Source organism: Aquarana catesbeiana, linkage group LG03 (assembly GCF_042186555.1).
Source record: "Aquarana catesbeiana isolate 2022-GZ linkage group LG03, ASM4218655v1, whole genome shotgun sequence".
NCBI lineage: Eukaryota > Metazoa > Chordata > Amphibia > Anura > Ranidae > Aquarana > Aquarana catesbeiana.
Genome location: NC_133326.1, coordinates 494189444 through 494214190, shown reverse-complemented (window position 1 = coordinate 494214190; position 24747 = coordinate 494189444). Strand labels below are relative to the sequence as shown.

Sequence of the window (24747 nt, the reverse complement as noted above, 5' to 3'; positions counted from 1 at the left end):
GGAGCGTTTCACTTCCCTGTAGCAAAACGCGGATCCGGTGGGTTTGACTTGCCCGAAGTTCTTATGGAAACTCATCTGAAGAAGGTTTTAATCAATGTGCAGCACTCTATTGCCCCCTCCACCATGGCGGGATACCAATCAGCTTGGTGGTTATGGTCTTCATTTTTGCAAGAGCATGGTGTCGCTGATACCTCGGTTTCCGAAGGTTTAGCTCTGTTATTTTTTAATAAACTTTTCAGTAAAAACTTCTCTTGGTCACATGTGAATAAAGTTTTTTTCAGGAGTCTCTTTCTTTCTTAAATTGAACAATCTTCTCTCTCTTTTCAGTTTTTTAATGGTAAGGCAAGCATTGAAAGGCTATAAAAAAATCAAATAAGGTTGCGGATTCTAGGGAGCCAATATCCACTGAGGTTCTGAGAAGGCTTTGCAAGGCTGCAGAGACAGTTTGCTGGTCAGAGTTTGAAGTAACATTATTTAAAATGGTATTTTCCATTGCATTCTTTTCTGCTCTAAGAATCTCAGAGCTGGTTCCTCCAGCTAAGCATAAAAAAGGGGGACTACAATGGGAAGATGTGTTGGGAGGTGAGGCTACAGTTAAAATCTGTATTAGACAGTCAAAAACAGATCAAACTGGTAAAGGATCTTGGTTAGTAATAAATGTTTGTAGCAATTCACTGTTTTGCCCAGTGGCATTGTTAAAAGATTACGTTAGGCATAGGCCATCAGTTAAAGGGCAGTTTTTCGTACACATTGATGGCTCCCCTTTAAGCAAATTAAAATTTCTACAGGTTTTCAAAAAGTGCAAGCATATTTTAGGTTTGGACAATGCACGTCTGACGTCACATTCCTTTAGAATAGGGGCAGCCCCGGAAGCAGCCAGACTAGGTCTCATTGAAGGCTTGATCAAGAAAATAGGTAGATGGAAATCGGATAACAGAAAATTGAATACTTACCTTTCCGTAATTTTCCTTTCCTGGTGCCTGCCCATGGCAGCATACCAATGGTTGGTTGCTCCGCCCCCTACCAACCCACAGGACCACTTTAACTCAATAAAAAGAGTTGCTCCCTTCAGTCAGTATTCTTGTAACTAGATCTCATAACGCTAAGGATCATAGAAGGGAGGGTGTATGCTGCCATGGGCAGGCACCAGGAAAGGAAAATTACGGAAAGGTAAGTATTCAATTTTCCGTTTTCCTGGTGCCTCCATGGCAGCATACCAATGGTAAATAACTCGCTTACAGGGAGGGTACTGCAATAAAGAAATTTAATTAAAAAAAACTACAGTACAGTTGACTGCAAGGTCCTTTCCCCAAACTCTCAGGAAGTAAGGACTGCTGGGTCTACACTATAGTGGGACATGAACGTGCTAAAGGACGACCAGCAGGGGAGACCCGCGCCAAAGCTGCCCAGTAGGAAGCTATTCCACACGTTGAGTTCGCAATGACCGCATCTGTAACTGGAAGACCACTAACCCGATATTTGGGGCTAGTCTATTTGGGGAGTGCCCCATTGCTGGCATATCCAGGAGAAGACCCTCGGATTCAGAGACCACTCGTTGTGGCTGAAAGATCTTGAAAGCTGATCGGCTAATTGGTTCTCTGGCCCTGGGATATATGAGGCCCGTAGGTTGACTAAATTCCTCTCGGCCCATGTCAGAATGGGTGTCACTTCGTTCAGGAGGGACCTGCTGTGCGTTCCCCCTTGATTCTGAACATAAGCCACTGCCGCTCTGTTGTCCATCTGGAGAAGGATGGATTTTTCCCTGAGGAAGGTGGCCAGAGACAAGATTGCCAACCAAGCCGCCCTTAGCTCCAAGGTGTTTGAACTACCTCTGTTGCATTGAATTGCCATCTGCCCTGTATCAACTGGTCTTGGTAATGTGCCCCCCATCCTAACTGACTCGCGTCTGTTGTCAGAACAGTCCATGGGATGGGGACAGTGAAGCAGAAGGTTGGATGGCCTTGTCCACCACCAAAGGCTGGATTTCATTGTAGGCATAATTGATATCCTCTGATCTAGGTGATTTTTCTTCCACTGTGATAAAAAGCCCACCTGGAAAGTCCGTAGTTGCCATCTGGCCCATTTTACCATGGGTATGCATGAAGAGAGGGAACCGAGCAGGCTCAGACAGTCTGACGCTGACATGGAATGGCTCGCTAGTGCCCTTTTCACCTTCCCTATCAATGAAGGGCTCTTTTCTGATGGGAGTGAGACTGCTCTTCCTGGAGTGTTGAAGAATGCTCCTAGGTAAGTTATCTCCTGTGTAAGTTGACTTTTGGCGTAGTTGATTAGCCTACCAAACTTTATCAGTGTGTCTAGGACCAATCGTACATGTATCACCAAGGTCTGTCTGTGCTGGGATACAACTAGAATATCGTCCAAATAGTGTAGTACTAGAATCCCCTTCTCTCGAAGAGGAGCCAAGATCGCTACTAGCACTTTGGTGAAGGTTCTGGGCGCTGTTGAAATCCCGAAGGGAAGGCATTGGAATTGAAGATGTAAGTCGCTTATTCTGAACCGGAGAAAAGGCTGAAACTGAGGGTGGATAGGTATATGAAGATACGCATCCTGAAGGTCTATGGACGCCATCCAATCTCCTGGCTGAACAGATAGAATGACTGTGTTTAAGGACTCCATCTTAGAATGTTCCACACGGATATGCCTGTTCAGTCTCTTAAGGTCTAGCACCGGCCTCCGACCCCCCGATTTGTTGGGGACCAAGAAGACCGGGGAATAAAAGCCTAAGCGTTTGTCCGAGTCTGGAACTGGTACCACTGCCTGCTGGAGAACAAGCATTTTGACATATTGAAGAAGGGGCTCCTTCTTTTCTCTGGAGGTTGGGATCTTGGTGGGCTGAAAGGAATAGAGGGGGGGCTGCCTTTTGAATCTCCAGAAATGGCCTTGACAGACCGTGGACACTGCCAACTGGTCTACACAATCTTCCACCCAAACCTGGGCAAACACCTTTAGACGGGCTCCCACCTGGGCGGTAGGATCTGGAATCCTTCCCTCTTAGCTGGCCCGCTGGGCGACTAGTGAATTTCTTCCTCCTGCCTCTGTCCTGGGGAATTAAACCACTTTCCCCCCCCCCGTGACTCTGATAATTGCCGTATCCATCTTTTCGCCGAATAGGGCTTTTCCATCGTATGGAATACGACACCATGATTGTTTAGACATTGGGTCGGCCGACCATGGTTTTAGCCACAACGCTCTTCTGACCATGATGGAATACAGCATGGCCCTGGAAGAACATTTTAAGACATCAATAGCTGCTTCTGCTATGAAATCTGAGGCCAACTTTAATTCATCCAGTGCCTTAATGATTTCTTCTGAGCCCACCCCTTGTCTGAGGGCCGTTTCCACGTTGTCCGACCATACTCTGGTGGCCCTTGAGATCGAGGCCAGAGCTACCGCCGGTTTGCATGCTCCTCCAGTCGCCTGATAAGTCTTTTTCAGGTCTGAGTCAATCCTTCGGTCAAGGACATCTTTAAAGGAGACTGCGTCTTCCAGTGGTAAAGTCGAATTTCTAGCCAACCTCATAACTGAGGCGTCCACGGTTGGTACAGTATCAAAAAGCTGCGCGTCTGCTTCTGCTAGCGGATATAACTTAAGAAAACGATTATACGCAATAGGTCTTCTGTCCACCTTCTGCCATTCGTCTGTTACCACCTCCTTGATTTCTTCCATCAAGGGAAAGGTTGATAACTTCTTTTTCAGATGTGGTAAATATTTCTTTGTTTTAGAAGGGGGCTCCGGATCTTCCTCTCACTGGATTGCATCCTTGACCGCGGTGATGAAAGGCTCAACTCGAGTGAAGTCAAAAGCTGAGATATTGTCATCCACCCCTTCCGCCTCCTCTTCAGAATTCACCTCTGTGTCCGAATGAGGAGTGGGCGCATTTATTGCTGCTTCGGCCGAGGATGGGTTAACTTGGTCTTGGGAGAGGGCCAACTCTCTGATTGAATCCTTGATCAGGCTCTTAATTGATTCCAGAGACTGCTGCTTGTCTTTCTCCTTGTCCCTTGTAGCCTCTAGTAGACACTTCTCGCATACCAATTTTTCCGGCAGCGCTTGTGTTCCACATACCCAACAGGTCTTCTCTCTTGGATACACCGGTCTGTGGGATTCGTGTCTGCTAGGGGTATGTCGGGGTGACCTCTGGCCACTGCGGGAGGCATGAGCTGAGGATGAACGAGAGTGCCCTGAGCTCCTATGACCCTTTGATCTCCTATCTGGAGAAAAAGGATAGATTTTTTTTTTTCAACTATATAACTATATAACTATATATATATATATATATATATATATATATATATATATATATATACACACACATACATATACACATATACATGCAAACAAACACATGTACACATATTCAAGCCAGTAATGCCCCTAAATACCTTGGCCAGGCTCCATTGTCTTAGCACAATAGGGAAGACACTTAGGGAGATGTCTTCTCCTTGATAGCTGGCTATGTAATGATCCAAGGCTCTCCACTTATGCTGAGAGCGCTTTGGGAGTACCAAGATGGCCGCCGACGGCTTCAGTCCGTTACTGCGCATGCGCCGTATCGTCACATGACATCACGCCGTGACTCCGCCCCCTGCCAGGTAAAACAGGGCAGATTGGCACGCACGAAGCGCCGCACACTGCTACAGGAGGAGGGGGGAACATTATCCATGGAGGAACACTGAAAGTCAGGTAACAGCCTGCTCACACAAAGATATGAGGCATGCCATCAGGGAAGAGCATAGAGGAGAGGGATAGGCTCCTGTTAATCTTCCAATATGGGCTCAAAAAAAGATCCACAGAAAAAAACGGCCTCCCATACTTATCTGGCGCATTTAGCAGCCCAAGCAATGGGACTCCATACTGCAGGAGAGCATGAACCTGCAACGGTCACACCATAAAGTGGTGAGGTAAGGCTGATAATGATCCTGCTGGGATGAGGACAGAGAAATGAATACTGACTGAGTGGAGCAACTCTATTTATAGAGTTAAAGTGGTCCTGTGGGTTAGTAGGGGGCGGAGCAACCAACCATTGGTATGCTGCCATGGAGGCACCAGGAAAGTTTCATATTATATGTTCGTCCTAACTCTTTCATTTGAATAATTTCAGGCCCCCAGAAAATAGTCTGGATTATGGGACATTCATTTGTGCATTAGGCCAGCAAGAGAGCGGACGAGAGAGTATATTCTAAGAACTTGGGTTTAGACCGAACAGATTTCAAAGTGATGTGGCATGGGAAGCGCGGAATGGTTTGGTCAGAGTTATTTAGTGAGTTAGGTATTTTATATTTAAAGTGGCCAGCACCTGATATTTTAATCTTGCATTTAGCAGGTAACGATTTGGGGAAGGTTAAAACCCTTGATCTAATTTTCACAATCAGGGACGATTTGTTAAGGTTCCATTTTTCATCCCCAGGGACAATTGTGATCTTTTCAGAAATGATCCCTAGGTTGAAGTGGTTAAATTCTGAATTCTTATGCCCCTTATAGAAAGTGAGAAAAAGGGTAAACAGATGTTTTTAAGTTCTCTTGGGGGATTTTTTTTATAGGCACACAGAATTAGAGGGTGGGATTCCACTTTTGTAAAGAAGGGATGGAGTCCATTTGATGGATTTATGTTTGGACATTCTCAATGCTGGTCTCAGCACATGCAACGAAAAGGCTGCGGTTATGGGGTGTGTGACAGGTGGTAGCTGTAGTGTTCCCTCCCACCCTCCCTAAGTTGCGGCATTTAACTTTATTATGTGGCTAGTGTCACCTTTCAAGGGGGACAGTTTATGTTAGACAAAGTTAAACAAGTGATTTAAAGGTGTTAAAGTTATATGTTAAAAGTGGGGAGATTACCCTTTATTTGATTATACAGCTTGAGCCATAATGGCTGAGCTGTTTTACGTGTTCTAAAGTTTAACTCTTAATATTTATTTATTAAAGCCAATAATAAAGGCCGCGGCCAAATATTTTTCCAATCAAAGGTATTGGTGTGTTTTTATTGTGTTCAAATTCTGCTGACTGATATCCCATGGGAGGGAAATCATATGATGTCATCAAGAGCTCATATACAGAGAACAGCTGCAGCGTAAAGGTGAATGGGAAAAGAACAAAACACTTTCAACGGGCTTGTGTAGTTAGACAGGGCTGCAGCCTAAGTCCAACCCTCCTCAACATCTACATCAATGAACTGGCTGCAGCTCTAGAATCCTCCCCAGCACCTGGACTGACTCTACATGACACCGAGGTGAAGTGCCTGCTGTATGCGGATGACCTCCTACTTCTGTCACCAACAGAAAAAGGCCTACAAGACAGCCTGGAAGTACTGGAGAAATACAGTGCCACATGCGCACTACGTATCAACTCAAGCAAAATACAAATCATTGTCTTCCGAGGGAAAAATACAATACAAACAAAGAGCCCTTCCTTTACAATAAAGCAGAACTCTGAGATTAAAAAAAAAAACATTAGTACACACACACACACACACACACACAGCATTAAACAGTTATCACATTTGTGAAATTTCTTACCGTTTAAGAGATATGACTGATTGAATTTTCAGGAAGTCAGTTTTCTGATTTAAAAAATGCATCATCTTTTCTGGCAGGGAGGATCTCTTAGAAGAGTGATTGCATCATATCCTCTTCTCCCTCTCTAACTGTAATCAGACTACATTTCCCATGAATCCTTGGGATTGGAGTGAATGTGAGAGATACACTAGGCTTGTAGATGTAAATGTGAACTCACCCACTTCAACATAAATCACATCCCTCATTCTGCAGTCAGCAAGCCATACATAACACACGCTATGATAGGTTACAGCCTTATAAATGCAAAGCATTTTAATATAAATGCATATTAATATAATTTTAATTTAATGCGTTTATTTAAAAAATTTAATTAATACATTGAATGCATTTAATATGAATGCAAACCAGTGCAGCTTATCAGTGTCCACCAGTGCCAAATGTCAGGGACCACCAGTGCCGAATGTCAGGAACCACCATGTCAGGGACCACCAGTGCCGCTTGTCAGGGACCACCATGTCAAGGACCACCAGTGCCGCTTGTCAGGGACCACCATGTCAGGGACCACCAGTGCTGCTTGTCAGGGACCACCATATCAAGGACCACCAGTGCCGCTTGTCAGGGACCACCATGTCAGGGACCACCAGTGCCTATTGTCAGGGACCACCATGTCAGGGACCACTAGTGCCGCTTGTCAGGGACCACCATGTCAGGAACCAGCAGTGCTGCTTGTCAGGGACCACCATGTCAGGGACCACCAGTGCCGAATGTCAGGGACCACCTTGTCAGGGACCACCAGTGCCACTTGTCAGGGACCACTATGTCAGGGACCACCAGTACCGCTTGTCAGGGACCACCAGTGCCTATTGTCAGGGACCACCATCTCAGGGACCACCAGTGTTGAATGTCAGAGACCACCAGTGCTGCTTGTCAGGGACCACCATGTCAGGGACCACCAGTGCCAAATGTCAGGGACCACCAGTGCCACTTGTCGGAGACCACCATGTCAAGGACAACCAGTGCCTATTATCAGGGACCACCAGTGCCGCTTGTCAGGGACCAACATGTCAGGGACCACCATATCAGGTACCATCAGTGCCGCTTGTCAAGGACCACCATGTCAGGGACCACCAGTGCCGAATGTCAGGGACCACCATGTCAGGGACTACCAGTGCCGCTTGTCAGGGACCACCAGTGCCAAATGTCAGGGACCACCTGTGCCGCATGTCCGGGACCACCAGTGCAGCATGTCAGGGACCACCATGTCAGGGACCATCAGTGCCGAATGTCAGGGACAACCAGTGACGAATGTCAGGGACCACCATGTCAGGGACCACCAGTGCCATATGTCAGGGACCACCATGTCAGGGACCACCAGTGGCGAATGTCAGGGACCACCATGTCAGGGACCACCAGTGCCGCTTGTCAGGGACCACCAGTGCAGCATGTCAGGGACCACCATGTCAGGGACCATCAGTGCCGAATGTCAGGGACAACCAGTGACGAATGTCAGGGACCACCATGTCAGGGACCACCAGTGCCATATGTCAGGGACCACCATGTCAGGGACCACCAGTGGCGAATGTCAGGGACCACCATGTCAGGGACCACCAGTGCCGCTTGTCAGGGACCACCATGCCAGAGACCACCAGTGTCGCTTGTCAGGGACCACCATGTCACCTCCATGTCAGGGACCACCATGTCACCTCTATGTCAGGGACCACCATGTCACCTCCATGTCAGGGACCACCATGTCACCTCCATGTCAGGGACCACCAATGCAGAGCGGGGTTATCATCAGTAATTACTTGTATATACACAGCGGGGATCTCCCGCGGTGTCAGGTATAGTATACAAGAACGCCGCTCGCTGATCTCCCGCCCCCTGCCATTATTATGATTGACAGCGCACTGTGCCAATAACGGCGGGGGGCAGGAGATCAGGGAGTGGCTTCCTCGTATTTCCACCCCCCCTTTTCTCTCACCCTCTCTTTCTCTCACCCTGTGACACGCCCAGGACTACAACTGGGCGTGTCAGACCGCTGGCTGAGCTGAGGAGAGGGATAGAAGCCAGCAATCTTACAAACAGGAAGTCAGCAGGCAATAACGGCTTTTTAGCAAGTTCAGCAGCCTATTACAGAGGAACTACAGAGCTCAGAAGAACATGGATGGCAAATTTGGTGAAGGTAGGAGATCAGCAACAAGGACATGGAAAAAAAATTTTGGCCAGAGTTCTGCTTTAAACAACTGCACTCCTGAAGAAACTAACATTTCTAGGGTTCGCCCTAGAAATGAACCAATCAGGAAGTTTCAAGGCATGCAGAACCTTCTATGCCATTAGGAGATAACTGTACCACCTAAAACTACCAGTGACAATCTGGCTTAGAATATTTGATAGCGTCACCACCCCAATCCTTCCTTATGGCAGTGAAGTTTGGGGTCCTGTCACCTTCCCAGACCAATCCAAATGGGACTCCAGCCTGACAGAAATATTCCATGTGGAATTCTGCAAGCACCTCCTCCAACAGTGCTTTCTGGTCTGAGCTGGGCAGATTTCCCTTACTTCTTGCAGTACAGAAGAGGGCGCTGTCATACTGGGACCACGTACAAAACAGCAGTCCCAACTCATACCACCATAAAGCCCTATTGACCAATAAGGACCAGCCCAAGCTGTGCTGCCTACAACAACTCATCAGCACCTTGTCACTCCCAACCTGACAAAATCTCAAATAAAAAACATAATAAATGATTCCAAAGAAAAATATGTTGGAGAATGGAGAAATTAAATAACACACTAACTGTTTAACTGTTACTGCAGAGAGACTACAACCTGGCCCTGTATCTGAAGGTGCTACAATACTCCAAAGACAGACAGACACTGAGCCTGTACAGACAGAGTGCCCACAGCCTGGAAATTGAATTAGGATGGCACAGACAGACCTACATGCCCAGGGAGAGTAGACTGTGCCAGCAATGTGACCAGGGAGTCCTGGAGGTTGAGGACCACTTCCTGGTACAGTGCCCTAAGTACTCATCAGTGTGGGACACTCACTTCCAGAGACTCTGGGCTCTCATCCCGGACTTCAGTTCTAAAGAAGAGAAGGGAAAACTTCATATTCTGCTGGGAGAAGAGGAGCTAATAGTGAAATTAGCTGCACAATGTGTGACAGCGTGTCACAGACTGAGAGGGACATGAGAAACTGTGGACTTAAAAATCCTTTTTATGGACTCACCCCCCTTCCCCTTTATATTACCCATTACCAACCCCACTTCCCATACAAACATAACTGCTTTGGCAATGCTAAAATGGATTTGGTCCAGCCAATAAAGCTTTTTAGAATTTGAGATGGGGGGAAAGAGAGGGGGGAGTGAGAGAGAGAGAGGGTGAGAGAGAGGGAGGTGGGGGTGAGAGAGAGAGGGGGTGAGCTAGAGAGGGGGGTGAGAGAGAAGGGTGACACGTACCTTGGAGGTGAGCCTGACGTGCAGAAGGAGACCTCTCGTACAGCCCTGGTTCCAGGATCACTGAAGTTGGGACAGTGACCGTCGGAGCACAGTGAGGTATGAGTGCCTGCAGGGTTCAATTGGCTGGAGATGATGTCAGCTGACAGAGATAGGAACAGACTTGAGTGCTGCGGATGCAGGTAAGCGGATGCAGGTGCGCAGAGGGGCAGCAGATGCACACGGATGCAAGCCAACAGGCAGGAGCAAGGTCAGATTAGCCAGGTAATACACAGCGGATCAATCAGGCAGAAGCGACAGGCAGCGAATGGTCAAATTTCAGGCAGGGTTGGTAACAGAAAATCAGGCAGACAGGTAAACAAAGCAGGGTCAAGGAAAGCAAAAGGTAAGGACTGGAGACAGCAGCGAGGTCAGGAAGCCGGGTAAGTTCTAGATCAGATGCGGGTTTCAGGATCAGGTCACAGGGTAAGCTGCAGATCAAACAGCAAAGGATCAATGCAAGAGGAGCCCCTTTAAAAGGCCACTGGCCTTTTAAAGGGGCAGCATCACTGTGTGCGTGTGCACGATCTCTGCGATCTGCGCACACGCATGCACACGTCTGTTCACCGCTCGACGCCTGTTAGCCGGATTTCGTCTCTGTGAACCTGTGCGCCTGTGACCTATTGCAGAGCTATGCGCAGTGCGTCCATGACAGAAGGGAGGTGAGGGAGGGGTTGGGAGAGGAGGTGAGAGAGAGAGAGGGGGTGATAGAGAGAGAGGGGGTGATAGAGAGAAGGGGTGAGAGAGAGAGAAGGAGGAAGGGGGATGAGAGAGGGGGTAGATAGCGAGAGAGGGGGTGAGTGTGAGAAAGAGAGGGGTAAGAGAGAGGAGGGGAGAGAGAGGGGGTGAAAGAGAGGGAGGGGAGGGGGTGTGAGAAAGAGGAGGTGAGGGAGAGAGAGGGTGAGAGAGAGAGGGTGAGACGGGGGTAAGAGGGGGAGTGAGAGAGAGACAGGGGGTTAGAAAAAGAGAGAGGGAGTGAGAGAAAGAGAGGGGTTGAGAGAGAGAGATGGGAGGGAGAGAAAGGGTGAGAGGGGATGAGAGAGGGGGTGAGGGGGGGTGAGGGGGGGTTAAAGAGGGGGGGAGAGGGGGTGAGAGAGGGGGAGAGAGGGGGGAGAGAGGAGAAAGAAGGAGGGTGTGAGTGAGAGGGGGTGAGATTAGAGAGGGGGTGAGGGGGTGAGAGAGGGGTGGATGAAAGAGAGAAAGGTGGGTGAAAGAGAGAGGGGTGGGTGAGAGAAAGGGAGGAGAGAGAGGGGGTGAGAGAGAGGGTAAGAGGGGGTGAGATATAGGGGGTGAAAGAGAGAGGAGAGAGGGGGGTAGAAAGAGAGGGGTGAGTGGGAGGGGTGAGGGAGAGGGGGATGAGGGGGGGTTACAGAGAGAAAGGGGATGGGAGAAGAGGTGAGAGAGATGGGTGGTGAGATAGAGAGAAAGGGGGTGAATGAGTGGGATGAGAGAGAGGAGATGAGAGTAAAAGAGGGGAGTGGGAGGGGGTGAGAGAGGGCTGATAGAAAGAGGGGGTGAGAGAGAGAGGGGGGTGAACGAGAGGGGTGAGAAAGATAGGGGGAGAGAGAGGGAGGGGTGGAGAAAGAGGGGGAGAGAGAAGGGGTGAGAGGGGTGGATGAGTAAGAGGAAGTGGGGGTTAGAGGGGCCGAGAAATAGAGAGGGGGTAAGTGAGGGAGAGGGGGGTGGGTGGGAGAAAGAGGGGAGAGAGAGGTGATTAGAGGGGGCGAGAAAGAGAGAGGGGGTGAGAGAGAGAGGGTTGAGGGAGAGGGGGGTGGGAGAGGAGGTGAGAGAGACAGGGGTGAGAGAAAGAGGGGGGGAAAGAATGGGGGGTGAGAGAGAAGGGAGAGCCCTGTCCCTACCTGCTGTCCCTCCTGTGCCCCGTCCCAGTTCCTGTCTGCGGGTAGGTGCGTGTGATGCCTGGTAACTTCCATGGCAGCAGTAGGACATTCAGGATAGCCTAGCCACCAGCAGACAGGGCCTGTTCTCATTCTGGTGACGATGGGGGTGCTGTGCTCCTTCCAGTGGATCCATTTGGTGTGATAGCCAAACTGTCCCGAATAGTAGTCCCTGGCTACCTGCACCTCCCGCACTTCCTTGTCTTCTGGGCCCTCGTTTAGCCTATCCTCTGAGCCGCCCATGCTGCTCACCTTCCCCGTGGTTCCATCCATGAGGCTACACACCCGCGTGAATTCAAGACCTTCGCTGCCCCACTCCCCTCACCTGCCTCCACCAAACCTGGACTTTCCATGACCAGGCCCCTATAGGCCCTGGGCCCTCAGGCAGTGCACGACTGCCCGAATGATCATGTCAATATTCCTATCACACACGTTGCTGCAAATGGCTCTTAGAATGGTGGGTGCTGCAGTGATTACCATTACTGCGGAGGAGTAATCGGTCACGATCACCTCCCCTATTGGGTTGTTTGACATGTTCAATCGTGGGACGTTGACGTGGGATGGTGATTGAACACGTCAAACAACCCAATAAGGGAGGTGATCGTGACCAATTACTCCTCCGTCGAGAGGCATATTGGATACATACACTAGGCACAATACAGCCTGGTGGTCTCAACACCAGTCTATCTCTCACATTCATTGATGACAGATAATAATCTCTTCTTCATTTTATCAATTTTTCTTCTTTGGCATATTTGTCCCTGAGATAAAAACAATGATGTGACACCTGTACAATTCATATTGCCCCTAGTCTGGGCAGTGCTCGATCGGGTATAACACATACCATGTAACATATCTCTTATTCTCTTCTTGCTCGTACTCTTTTCCTTTCTGTTTCACACCCTATGCTCACCTGAGATATTCGCTTAAACTAGCCGATAGGTTAAGATTACCTTGGTTTCTCCAATAGATTTTAAGGACTTAATTTGACAATGTGTTTATCAATGGCTCGCACATGAAACTATTTTGGTATTTTTTACAACCTTCAAGCCTACCCCATTGTTATGAGCATAGAGTGCATTAGGTTTCTCCTCTTTTGTCCTCATATCTGTTTTTATTTATTTTTTGTATCTGCTACTTGTGTTCCTGTTTTTATTTATTTATTTATTTTTTTATATGTATTTTTATTTTTATATTTATTTAATTATTTTTTTCATTTTCATCTTTACGATTGTTATTATTATTTTTATTATTATTTGTATTTATTTGTATTTTTTATTTTATTTCCAACTCCTTTTGTTTCATTTTTTTAAATTTTTTTATTTTTTATTTTTTCCTCTTTCTTTTCTTTTTCTTTTCATTCCCCCTTTTTCTTTCTTTCCCCCTTTTTCTCCCTTTTCTTTTGTCTCCACCGTCTTTTATTTTTACTTCTCTCTTATTATTTTTTTCTCTTATTATTATTATCTCCCCTCCCCCCCTTTTTTTCCCCAATATATTTTTTTTTGCCTGTTTTTGCCTTTTGTGCTTTATTATCTTTTTCCTTTCCTTTTCTTTTTTTCTTTGCCTTTTTCGTTCTTTTTTTTCTCCTCCTTTTGTTTCTTCGTCATTTCCCCTTTTTTTTCCTTTTGTTTGTTTTTTCTTTTTTTTTTTTATGTTTACCTATTTATGGACGTTCCAAGTCCAGTGTTGTTCACTTAAGGCTGCTTGTTTTATAAAAAAACATTTGTTACTATTTACTAAACTTTGGTTTGGCTCTCAACAATAGACCCAGTTTCTCATGTGGCCACTGTGGCATCACAAACATGCAGAATAAAATGTCCCAGTTTCTCATGTGGCCTCTGTGGTATCACAAACATGCAGAAAAAAGTTAAAAATGTCACTCTTTAAAAATATCTACCACATTAAAAATTACCAGACACATTGCTCTCTTATATGGTATATTCCCTTGAAACTTTACCCCTGATCTCACCCCAGCCAATGATGGTGAGCGCCCAGAAGTAGCTGCGGTCGGACAGGTATGCCATGAAGATGAGGCTGTGCAGATAGAGACCTTCCACTAGGATCCAATAGTGGTTAGTGGCCAAGAAATAGAGGAAGAGGGTGACCGTCACCTTGCAGCCAGCCTATGACAGAAGACAAACAGGCTAATTTCTTCCAACATGAGAAAAGAAAATGTGTATGGATTCAACAACCTTTTTTTTCTGTTGTTAACTCAAAAGAAATAACAACACTTGAATGCTTGCTACAAGCATCCCAAAAGTTCCTTTCCTTCACATGTTATAGCTCAGTATCATGGTATACATTTTTCTCAAAAAAACATCTAAGCCCCTGCCTTCATACCAATCCATACTACCCCACCTGCACCTCATGTCAATTTCTTACTTTCCTGGGTGCCAAGTAACCTCAAAGATTATTACCAATCATTTATTTTCTTTTAATTGAAGTATACCTGTCATAAAAGGAACACTAGGGATGCCATTGCTGACCTTCTCTTAGATTAGGGTTGAGTACTTTTGGAATCACTAACCTGGAGCAAGTATTTACATAGGCAAAGTCCAAATAAACAAAGCCCTTATCTGCATACTTGTCCTAAGTCAGGGACTCAAAGTATTAAAGCCAATGGATCAGAATAGTAGTCTGGCATTTAGTGTTTTCAGAAGAAGATGTCAGCAACAACAGATTCCATGTCCCATGACAGGTTTTTTTTAAGGCTGGGTTCACACGGATGCAAATTGCATGTGGTTGTCCGCATACAATTCACATGACAGGAGACTGTGACTGGCTCTCAATGGAGCCGGTTCACACAGCTCCGTGGTGGCCACGGAGTGGATTGCACAGAGGTCCTTTGTGTCTTTGGCTCAGTTTCAGGTCCGAATTTAGGCAAAAATTTCGGCCTGAAACAGAGAACAGGGATGCACCCGGACCCCTGTTGTGAGCCACATCTGAAGACAGTGTGAACCCAGCCTTAAAGTGGGGTTCCACCCAAAAAAAAAAACTTCATGAAAAATCCTAAAAAAAAATACAAAAAAAATTTGGATATTTTTTTTTTACTCACCTCTAAATGCCTGTTGCTAGGGGGTCCCTCGTAGTCTGCCTCTTTCAGTGCCTGGGCTGGTGACATCACTTCTGTCTCGGCACAGGAAGAGCTCAGCTCTGCTCCCTCCCTCCTGTCAATCATCTGGGACCCATTACAGGTCCCAGGTGACTGAGCGGCCAATCACGGCGCGCGGCGCCGCTCGCGCATGCGCAGTGGGTGCCAGGCTGTGAAGCCACAGCCCGGCGCCCACAGTTGCAATGCCGGCGCCGCTGAACGGAGGGGGAGACGAGCGGGGCTTCGATCCCCCGCATCACTGGACCCTGGGACAGGTAAGTGTCCAATTAAAAGTCAGCAGCTGCAGTATTTGTAGCTGCTGACTTTTAATTATTTTTTTTTTTTTTTTACTGGCCCTCCTCTTTAAGGAAATTTTTAGCTTTCCTTGCAGATCTGTGTATCATAATATTAGACCAATACATCAATAGATCTTCCTATTCCATCAGTTTAGAGTTAACCATGAGTGATGGCCCTAGAATTATTGCTCTCACTCTGGCATGCACAGCAATATGTAACACATGTAGCAGAACTGTTGTTTTTGTTTATAACTGCATCCAGTGCTTGCATTTATGCATGTATGTGTGTGCCGGGGGCTTTAAAAAAAATATGGGTTTTTATTTTTGTGGCCTACAATATAATGGTAGGACCACACTGGCCCTCAAGGTAAGGATTGGTGAATACATCACCAACATTAAGAAAGGTTTTAAAGTATAATTTCACCTTTTGTAACATGTGACATGTTATACTCATTCTCAGGGTGTAACATGTAACATGCTACAAAATCCAGCCCCCGCACCCCCCCCCCCCCCCCCCCCCCGGCTCCCTGATGTCACGGGCGGTGGGGAGATCTTCTCCTCCCGCTCTCTGTCAGAATATGTCACTCATTCACAGTGTACTGTGAATTGAAAATTACAAGATTCGGCAGCCTTTACAGCTTTTGGCTTGTAGTTCTCAATGAACTACCTTGGTGCTGTAGAGCACTGTGATAGTTCATTGATGCTTCCTGTTAATGTGTAACTGCTTGGCCATAGGATGTACGGTAAAACAGCTTACACACAGAGCCTGCAAGTGCCCTGCATAGCACCGACAATCTGCTGATCATGGGTGCAATGCTTTCCAGGCTCCCAAATAAAAAAATAATAAATGCACATTTTTTTACCTTTTTAAAAAGGTGAACTTATCCTTTAAAGGGCATAGGCTTTCAAGATATTTTGTTTCCCACCATGGGAAAGACCCTTCTTCCTTGAATATATGACATGAATGTATTTACCCCATTCAGATTAAATGTAGAGTGGGATGTTAAATGTTTTATACTGTAAATAATAGTTAATTAATAATTTTTATATAATTTTATAAAATATTTGCTTTAATTATTGTCTGTATCAGAGAGATTTACAGGGGACTCCTCCTGATAATTATATATTTTTAATTTAAATATATAATTTTTTACTTTTTATTGATTTATTTTTTGAGTATTCGTTATTGTGCTGGGATACGGGCATTTTATTGTAGTTAGGTTTATGACCACTAGATGGAGCTGGTGGTGGTAGCTGACTATTTTTGTTTTAAAGTATTTTTTAAAAAGTATATTTTTGGTCATGAGATTGTTTTTAGAGTATTTGCTTTTTTTGCCCATCCCAACAACAATAAAATATTTTTTATATAATTGTTGAAGAATGAGGGAGGAGAGCCGCTTTACATTCAATCTGGCCATATCCTTTAGGTTGTGTACATGTGGATGCCACTGGCTGATTCCCAGTCCCCTGACAAAATTGGTTGCGACAAAATGCATTGGGTGGCATTTTTTACTTACCGTTACATGCTGTTTCTTATATTTCTTTCTTTGTGAGTATAATTTTAAACTAATAAATATATCGGTTTGATTACTGCACTGTGTGGCCCCTTTTGTGATTTCCTCTGCTTTCTGTGGGTCCCATGAGTGACACTGACTTGGCAAGCTGAAGCACCCTGGATTTTTAGCATCCAAAGGGCTATTAATATCTATGATTTAGAAGTTAATTGCTTCAGAAAGGAGTGTGTGTGGCAAGAATGGCTAAATAATCCAGCAAGAATGGCTGAATAATCCAAGAGCCTCTAAATATTTAAAAAACTGTGAAATATAAATATGAAACCGGATGGTAACGACAGTATTTTGTTATTATGCTGCAAGCACAACCTAAATTAATTTTCTTCTTCCTTCCTCCCAATAGAATATAAGATCTTGGGGGTTAATCTCTGCCTACAGTCAGGTCCCATTAGGGGTGGGCGGAAATTAACTAACAAGAATTTAGAAACTACCTTGTATGTATTTCTTTTCCTTTCTTGTTCCTTGTTCCTTATTGTATGTTTAATACCATACCAGACATTAATAAAATGTGATATGGAAATATCATATGCTATAACTGTAGGAATTTATCAATACCAAAATCAATAAAAGCTTAAAGTTTAAAAAGAAAGGAGTGTGTGTACCTGGTGGTGTGGGCACTGTGGGGGATAAATCGCTGCCATCCTGGAATTGCTTTGGAATTCATTGGTGTACAGTACTTTGATGGACTTGTTTTGCAATTTGTACTTGTGATTTGATTGAAGTGCAACACTCTAATGAATATTTTATTATACTTTACATTTGTAATTTTTACAATTATTTTTACACTTTATTGTACACATGCTTTATGATTATTTGCACAGATTTCATGTAGTGATTTCCCGTGCATAATTTACACTGAGCGCAAAGTTTTTATTTCAATTCTTATTTTTGTCACTTACATTTTTTTAAACATTTTCTTTTTTTACTTAACTTTATTGTTACCTACTATATGGATCTGAATAAAGCTGATCAGTGTTTAAATCACTTTCACCTGAAAGCCAACAGTTAACTCGCAAGTATAAAAGTAAATACCCCACTGCTGCCAACTTAAGCCTTACAGCAAAAGGTTAAAGGCTGGCTTCACACCTATGCACTGTGGTAACAAGAAGTCAAACCATCAAATGGCTGATGTCATAACTGATCAAGTGTGCAGCACCATGGCGACTGTAGATAAAAGAGAGCTAAGATGGCAGCTTCCTTGGCTGTAAAGGATAGGAGGGTTTAGTCCTGCTTTAAGGAGCTCTTGAAAAAGAGTGTCAGGTGATTTAAATTAGAACGGTATAGAAAGGTTTAGGAGTCAAGTATTCTGTACCCTGTATACTAGGTCATGTTGGTGGACCTGATCATAGACAGATTTTCTTTTCGGTACTTACAACAACCACTTAGCATGCTGACTTACCCACTGCAGCTCTGATGCCTTAGCCAGTGCAATCTCTCCCATTTCATCGTCTATTACCCCCTCATTCTCCCTGGAATAGAGCACTGCGTCTTTTAGGAATATGCTCCCTGCCCGGCAGATGAATGAAGTGAAGAGGTGGATGTGGATGTAATTCCGAGTACAATGCAAGCGCCTACAGACAATTAGAAATAAGTACAATACAAACAATTCACAAACAGATGTTAATGAAAGATGGCTATAACACAAAAAGTTATTTTTTAATGAGATATATACATGGCTACAAGAAAGACTAATGGTTTTATAAGCTAAGGTCTTACTTGAAGTAGCAGAGTATACAGAGGGCAATCAGAAGCGTAGCCAGAGAGACTGAATATCCAATAGTGTATATTAGCCAAAGACGTTCAAACACTTCCTGTAGAAAGATGCAATTTACTTATAATGTCTTCTGACTCACCCATGCATGTCTTGGTCAGTGTCAATTTTGTAAGCTAAATTTTAAAAGTACATCTAGCTTCTAATTGGCTTTTATTTATTATTTTGCCAGTTTTTAACAGTTGCTTCATACCTTCTCTTGGGTCCTTCTCCCTGGACTGACCAATGTGAGGCAATCACTGTAGTTGGCCCAGGTCCTATTAACTCCCGGTGCCTGAAACCACATACCAGAAGAGCCACATTTTCTATGGGCAAATCCTGAAACCATTGCCAAAAAAAGAGATTTCAGAACAAGAAATTTGGATGTGTGAAAAGCCTGATATTGTTGAGGTTGCCATGTCTTTGCTCCCAACTATTTATGAAATAGTCACCTTGGTGGTTGAAGTCATAGATGTGTTCTGGACAGGGAACTGAAACGAGCTGGTTGGGAGATCCTTGTGGCCAGCAGGTTATTCCATCCCATTGTGGAGGACACCCTTAAATAATAAGATATGCATATTGAGTATAGGTAAAAATTCAGTTACATCCTGGCCCAAGTTCTAATTTTGGTTACCAAGTCCCTGTCTTTATAGAACTTGATAAGGTTAGCATATGTTTCACCTATTCTTTAGTGGATAACTGTACTGTTAGTGCAAGTATCCTTTAAATGACTCCTCAGCAACCCCTGCAAGTCTTATAGTTACCTGTCCTTACTGTTGCTGCAGAGGTCTCTCGGCAGGACTTTTTTCTACCGTACATGTGCAGAAAAAGCAACATTCATTGCTATAGTGAGGTCCAGTTGGCTGGACAGTGAAAATTTGCATGGAGTGAAGACAGGTGAGGGGGTCATTTAATGGGTAACTATATTAAAGCTACAGTTACCCTTTAACTTTTACTGTCAATTTTATTTCCACGCTAACCACTTTAAACACTAGCCACATGTCTGCTCACTCCCAATCAATTACCACCTTTAAATGGGGCAGCTTTAAGCCTTGTGCCCAGCCAACAAAGGCCTGTTCTTCAATGCCCATGTCTAGTCAAAGCATTACCTATTATCAAGCCTAAACACTGAAGTTCTGCGTCTGAGTGTTGGTGCCATTCCTTGAGAAATATTTTACATATGTATAGGGGTGATTCCACTTCTGACTAAATAATGATATGAGTACACAAAGGCATATATATTTCAATCGCCATTCTTTAAAGTAAACCACAAGAAAATATGGAGACTGCCATTGTTGACCTTCTTCTGAAAATGCTCATTGATTTGCTGTTACCATGACCCTATGACTGTGATACATCCTGTGTGTCCTCCTGTGTGTGTGTCACTAATCCAATCCGAAACAAGAATGCAGATCAGGAAAAAAGAGGTCCTTATCTGTGTAGCTGTCGCAGGTTAGGGGATGTTCAATTCAGTTCAGCATTGACCAAAAGTGTTAAAGCAAATGAGTCTTGATGACAGCCAAACCACAAGAAAATATGGCGGCTGCCATTGTTGACCTCCTTCTGAAAATGCTTATTGATTTGCTGTTACTGTGACCCTATGACCGTAATGCATCCTGTGTGTCCTCCTGTGTGTGTGTCACTAATCCAATCCAAAATAAGAATTCAAATCAGGAAAAAAGAGGTCCTTATCTGTGTAGCTGTCCCAGGTCAGGGGATGTTCAATTCAATTCACCATTGACCAAAAGTATTAAAGCAGATGAGTCTTCATGACAGCCAAACAAGTAGCATGTTTAGAAGCATAGGTACAAATAAAAAAACAAAATATATAAAGAATAATTATCCCCATACTACTACATCCCCAAACCAACAAACCAATTTATACAGAGCTGCTAACACCCCCTAAACACAAAATTGAACAAACAAAATAATAGTGCAGCACATAGTAGTTCACAAATAACTTCACAGTATGTTATGCTAATGGTTAAGTTGTGAAGGAGCACTATTGTTTAGATAGGTTGGCAATGGCAACTTCATTTTTTCTCTTTGAATTTGCTTTCTTGGTAAGACAATATTAACCATTTGAAGAGTTCTGTTTCCATTGGGAATTGTGAGCCAACACCTGTGTCTGGCAGTGGCGCATTGCTTGGGACAGCAAGAAAATCTGTTCATCCTTGGTGATGACATCATCTTTGTCCACCTAGAGCAAGTAAAGAAGTATTAATATACTGGAGATGACAGTCTCTTGGACAGTGACACTCTTCTCTACTCTTTAATTATTTTTAATGGGAAACCATTGTTTAAATGATAAAATACACACATATTTGGAACACAAAGCTGATGAAAGTTGAGTATCCCATGTACATACTTTATGTGCATGCCATGCAAGTCATAGGCACTGTATAGACTCTGGTGTGTCCCTGAGAGTGGTTTTAGAGAGCTGATTAGTAAGGGCTGCCTCCAAGTTGGTGCCGCAAGTGAGCAATAATACATAAATTAATAACGCAAAACTAATTTTTATGAAACACTCTGAAATTGCAATTTAAAAGTATTACATGCATGCATACTTGCAAAACTATGAGGTTGATTTAATAAAACTGGAGAGAGCAAAATCTGGTGCAGCTCTGCATAGAGACCAATCAACTACCAGGATTTTTGTCAAAGCTTAATTGAACAAGCTGAAGTTAGAAGCTGATTGGCTGCCTTGCACAGCTGGATCAGATTTTTCACTCTCCAGTTTTAATAAATCAATCGCTATAGGTCTCGTATCTTTTCCAATGCAGGGCCAGGGATTATTTTTTTTTTTTTTAAACAATAAGCTTTTATTGATGTTAAAATATATAATTTGTACAATCATTTATGACCACTTGGTTTCATCTAAACTGGCCAAACAGCACAAAGGACCATAAGCTTTCCACATCCTCTATTAGTATGCCATTATTCTCCAATATTTGCTTCCTGTGTGGACTTCCTGTGAAGGGATGATTACATCACTTCCCTCGCATGGTAGCACTGCCTTCATCACCTCCCTCTAATGCTGATGAACAAACTAGGCAAGATGGCATGTAGATAATGTGAAATATGGATAATGTAAAAGCTAAAACAGATTTGCTAGTATACATACATGTACAGGTTTTAACTTGCGGTTTTAGAGTATTTGCATTAAAGATTGCTTAACAATAAATAAACAATAAAGGAGACCTTCACTCTTCTTTACTGCTTTATGTAATGTTGCTCCTTCCCCTTTTTCAAAAACGCTGGAGCTTCTACCCTTTTAACTATTGTGAGAATAATGTAGCTGCCTGCAGGTTGCTGTGATACGCACATCAATGCATCCCAGGAGGGTTAACATAATAAAGACCATACTGTGCATGTGCTGGTAATTATCACACAGCGACAAGTCATCAGGGAGCCAGCAGAAACAGACAGCGGGCTGTCAAACTGATGGCTACAGCAGTAAGTAAAGGTAACACCCCCCAATCCCAGTCTCCAAGGTAAGTACCTCTACTGTCTTTGTGTCAACCCTCCATTGCTTGTTTTCATTGGCCCAGGGATGCCAAGCAGAAAACACTGCAACTGCACTGCAAATAAACCCAAAAACAGACACTGCTGAGATAATTCCCCTGGATGTTTATATGCGGGTGCAGTCTTCTTTGTTCACTGCAGGTGGTGCTCAGCCTCAGTGGAATTGAAGATGGAGGGGAAGTCAAAAGGGAACATGGTTCCTTTATGGTTCTGATCCTGGGTCATTGGGGGAGATATCCGATTGGATACTGGCGCCCCATGTGACTCTGGCATCCATCTTGGGTTGGGCAGAGTGTATTTAAGACCCTGGCTCCAAGGCTAGGTGTGCATTTCGCATGTGGTAATGTAGGGACAGCTCACCTGTCTGTCAGGGACAGTAATTAGCAGCAGGGAGAAGTTCCAAAACAGTAGGGGAAGAGCAGGGACACCCCATCCTTACCGGAAGCCTCCCTGTTTGGGTTCAAACTGGCCAGGCCGCATTCCACCCCTTGAGACAGATGCTGTAGTTGTGCCTAACTGAAATTTAACTTTAATACAGTTCTGTTACTGCAACTAGACTCTGAGTTTTTACTGCCGCTGCCCCACACATGTTGATAGGGGGTTGTTATTGTAATACTGTCTTTTTATGTTTTTTCTGAATTTTTTTTTTTTTTTTCAAATATACAATTTATTGAAGGTTTTAAAGAAAAAGAATACCTTGAAGGTATATTACAACAGTGGTCAAATTCAGCATTCTGACAGCTATAACAAATATATAAACTTCAATAAGAAACTCGGATTCTGTCTTCATGAAAGGTAACATAACACATCAAATCATACCATTTGGCCCGTAAACCAGTCCTAGTTACCTATATTGATTTACGTATTCTTGCTACCGTCATTGATTGATGTACCCAATCAGGTTATCCACTACTCCATAACCCTAATATATCTGAAGAAGATAGACGGCGTCATATTAACTGAAGACTAAACTATTAATTGAAGAAAAGGAGAAATGAAATGGATAGAAAGAATAGAGAGAAAGGGGGAGGGGGGGTAGTTATTTAACACGAGCGTGATGGGCAAGGTAGGGACTTCATCCCGCAATTGATTCACGTCAGTGGGATTCTTAAGAGTTCAGTCAGGTTTGTCCTTCGTCAGACAAAATGAACATATTCCAAGATAACCAAGATTTTGAGTGTTTATCTTGTTTGTGTTGGGCAGTGAGTACTAAATCTTCCAGTTTTTTAATGTCCTCTACTCTGCGTAGCCACATCCCAACTGAGGGGGGTACGTTTTGCTTCTACATGGCTGGAATACAGGATTTTGCTGCATTGTGTACATGTCTAACCATCGATTTCTTGTACGATCGCGCTGGAATTGTGGTGGCGTGAAGCAAAAAAATCGCAGGATCTTTCTGAGTTATGTGATTTGAGAATTTCTGAATGATTCTCTCAATTGTCGTCCAAAAAATTTGTAGTAGTGGGCAGGTCCAAAAGATATGTAAAAGCGTTCCTTTGTCTGTATGGCACCTCCAGCACCTGTCAGATGTGTTAGGGGAAAATGTATGCAGTAATTGGGGTGTATAATACCACCTAGTTAAAATCCTTATAATTTGTCTCCTGAATTTTTGTGCAGATGGATGATTTCAAGGAGAATTGAAGTATGTTTTGTTTTTGTGTATCTGTGAAAGTACATTTTAGATCATTTTCCCATTTCTGCAAAAACAGCAGATCTGGTTGTTCCGTTGGTGTGTTAAGTAGAGAATATGTTTTAGAAAGTATCTGGGTTAACATACCGTCAGTCCTACAATAGTCTTCTAAGGTTGTCAGGTCACGTTTAAAGTGTGTAAGGTTTGGTAGTGAATGAAGGAAATGGTGCAAACGGATCGCTTTCCAGAATGATAAACTGAAACCCTCCACCATAATTTGTTAGTGATTGAATCGATGTCCAGTGTTCTCCGTCTACATAATGTAGAGTGCAATCTCATTTCATACTTTGAGTGGTCTAATCCCGGTGTAAATGCCGGGTTTCCTAGAATGGGGAACAGAGGAGACTGTCCTGAAGTCAGGGAAGTGCTCGTTTTTTCTGAATTTTATTGTACTACAATTGTAAAAAAATGACAGGACTAAATAATAAAGGGATATTAACTTAACATGAATTGATTAAATACATTAGCAGATCAACCATGCTATTAAATAATTCACACCCTAGCTAATGCCCTAATCTTATATTACAACCTAGAATGTAAACATTATAAACTATTTGTTAATTTACCTATATAATTTAATCCACAAACCTAAAACCACCTTATATATTTAACAATCTGAGGCACTATAATCTATAACTACCCATCTATAATAGAGCCGTGGAATATTCAATAAGGAAGATGTTTGAATGTTATATGTATTTGTTAGTACACAGAGATGTTTTCTGACATGATAGAAACCTTTTGTGTCGGTGTAATCAAAGAATAGGGAGGCAAAGTGTCTCCATGTATACTCTGCTAACACCCGTCATCTGTGTCACATACAAATTCCCAGCAGAGCAGCAGGTGGCTTCAGAACAACTTGATCTTCCTTTCTGCTCTTCTAAGTGAGACTTCTGCCCGTT

The 24747-nt window shown here is 43.8% G+C and overlaps 1 protein-coding gene across 1 annotated transcript in view; it reads right to left on the bottom strand.

Annotated features, from left to right (window-relative positions):
* The window catches only part of LOC141134600 (parathyroid hormone/parathyroid hormone-related peptide receptor-like), a 75931-nt gene extending 55158 nt beyond the window's left edge, over nucleotides 1-20773 (bottom strand). Inside the window, exons 1-6 of the mRNA XM_073624070.1 lie at nucleotides 20710-20773; nucleotides 19083-19187; nucleotides 18845-18969; nucleotides 18597-18691; nucleotides 18280-18451; nucleotides 13892-14045 (exon numbers count right to left, since the gene is read on the bottom strand). Of these exons, the coding sequence (XP_073480171.1) occupies nucleotides 13892-14045; nucleotides 18280-18451; nucleotides 18597-18691; nucleotides 18845-18969; nucleotides 19083-19187; nucleotides 20710-20773 (715 nt within the window). The remainder of the gene's footprint in view (nucleotides 1-13891; nucleotides 14046-18279; nucleotides 18452-18596; nucleotides 18692-18844; nucleotides 18970-19082; nucleotides 19188-20709) is intronic.
* Between the last annotated feature and the right edge of the window lie 3974 nt (nucleotides 20774-24747).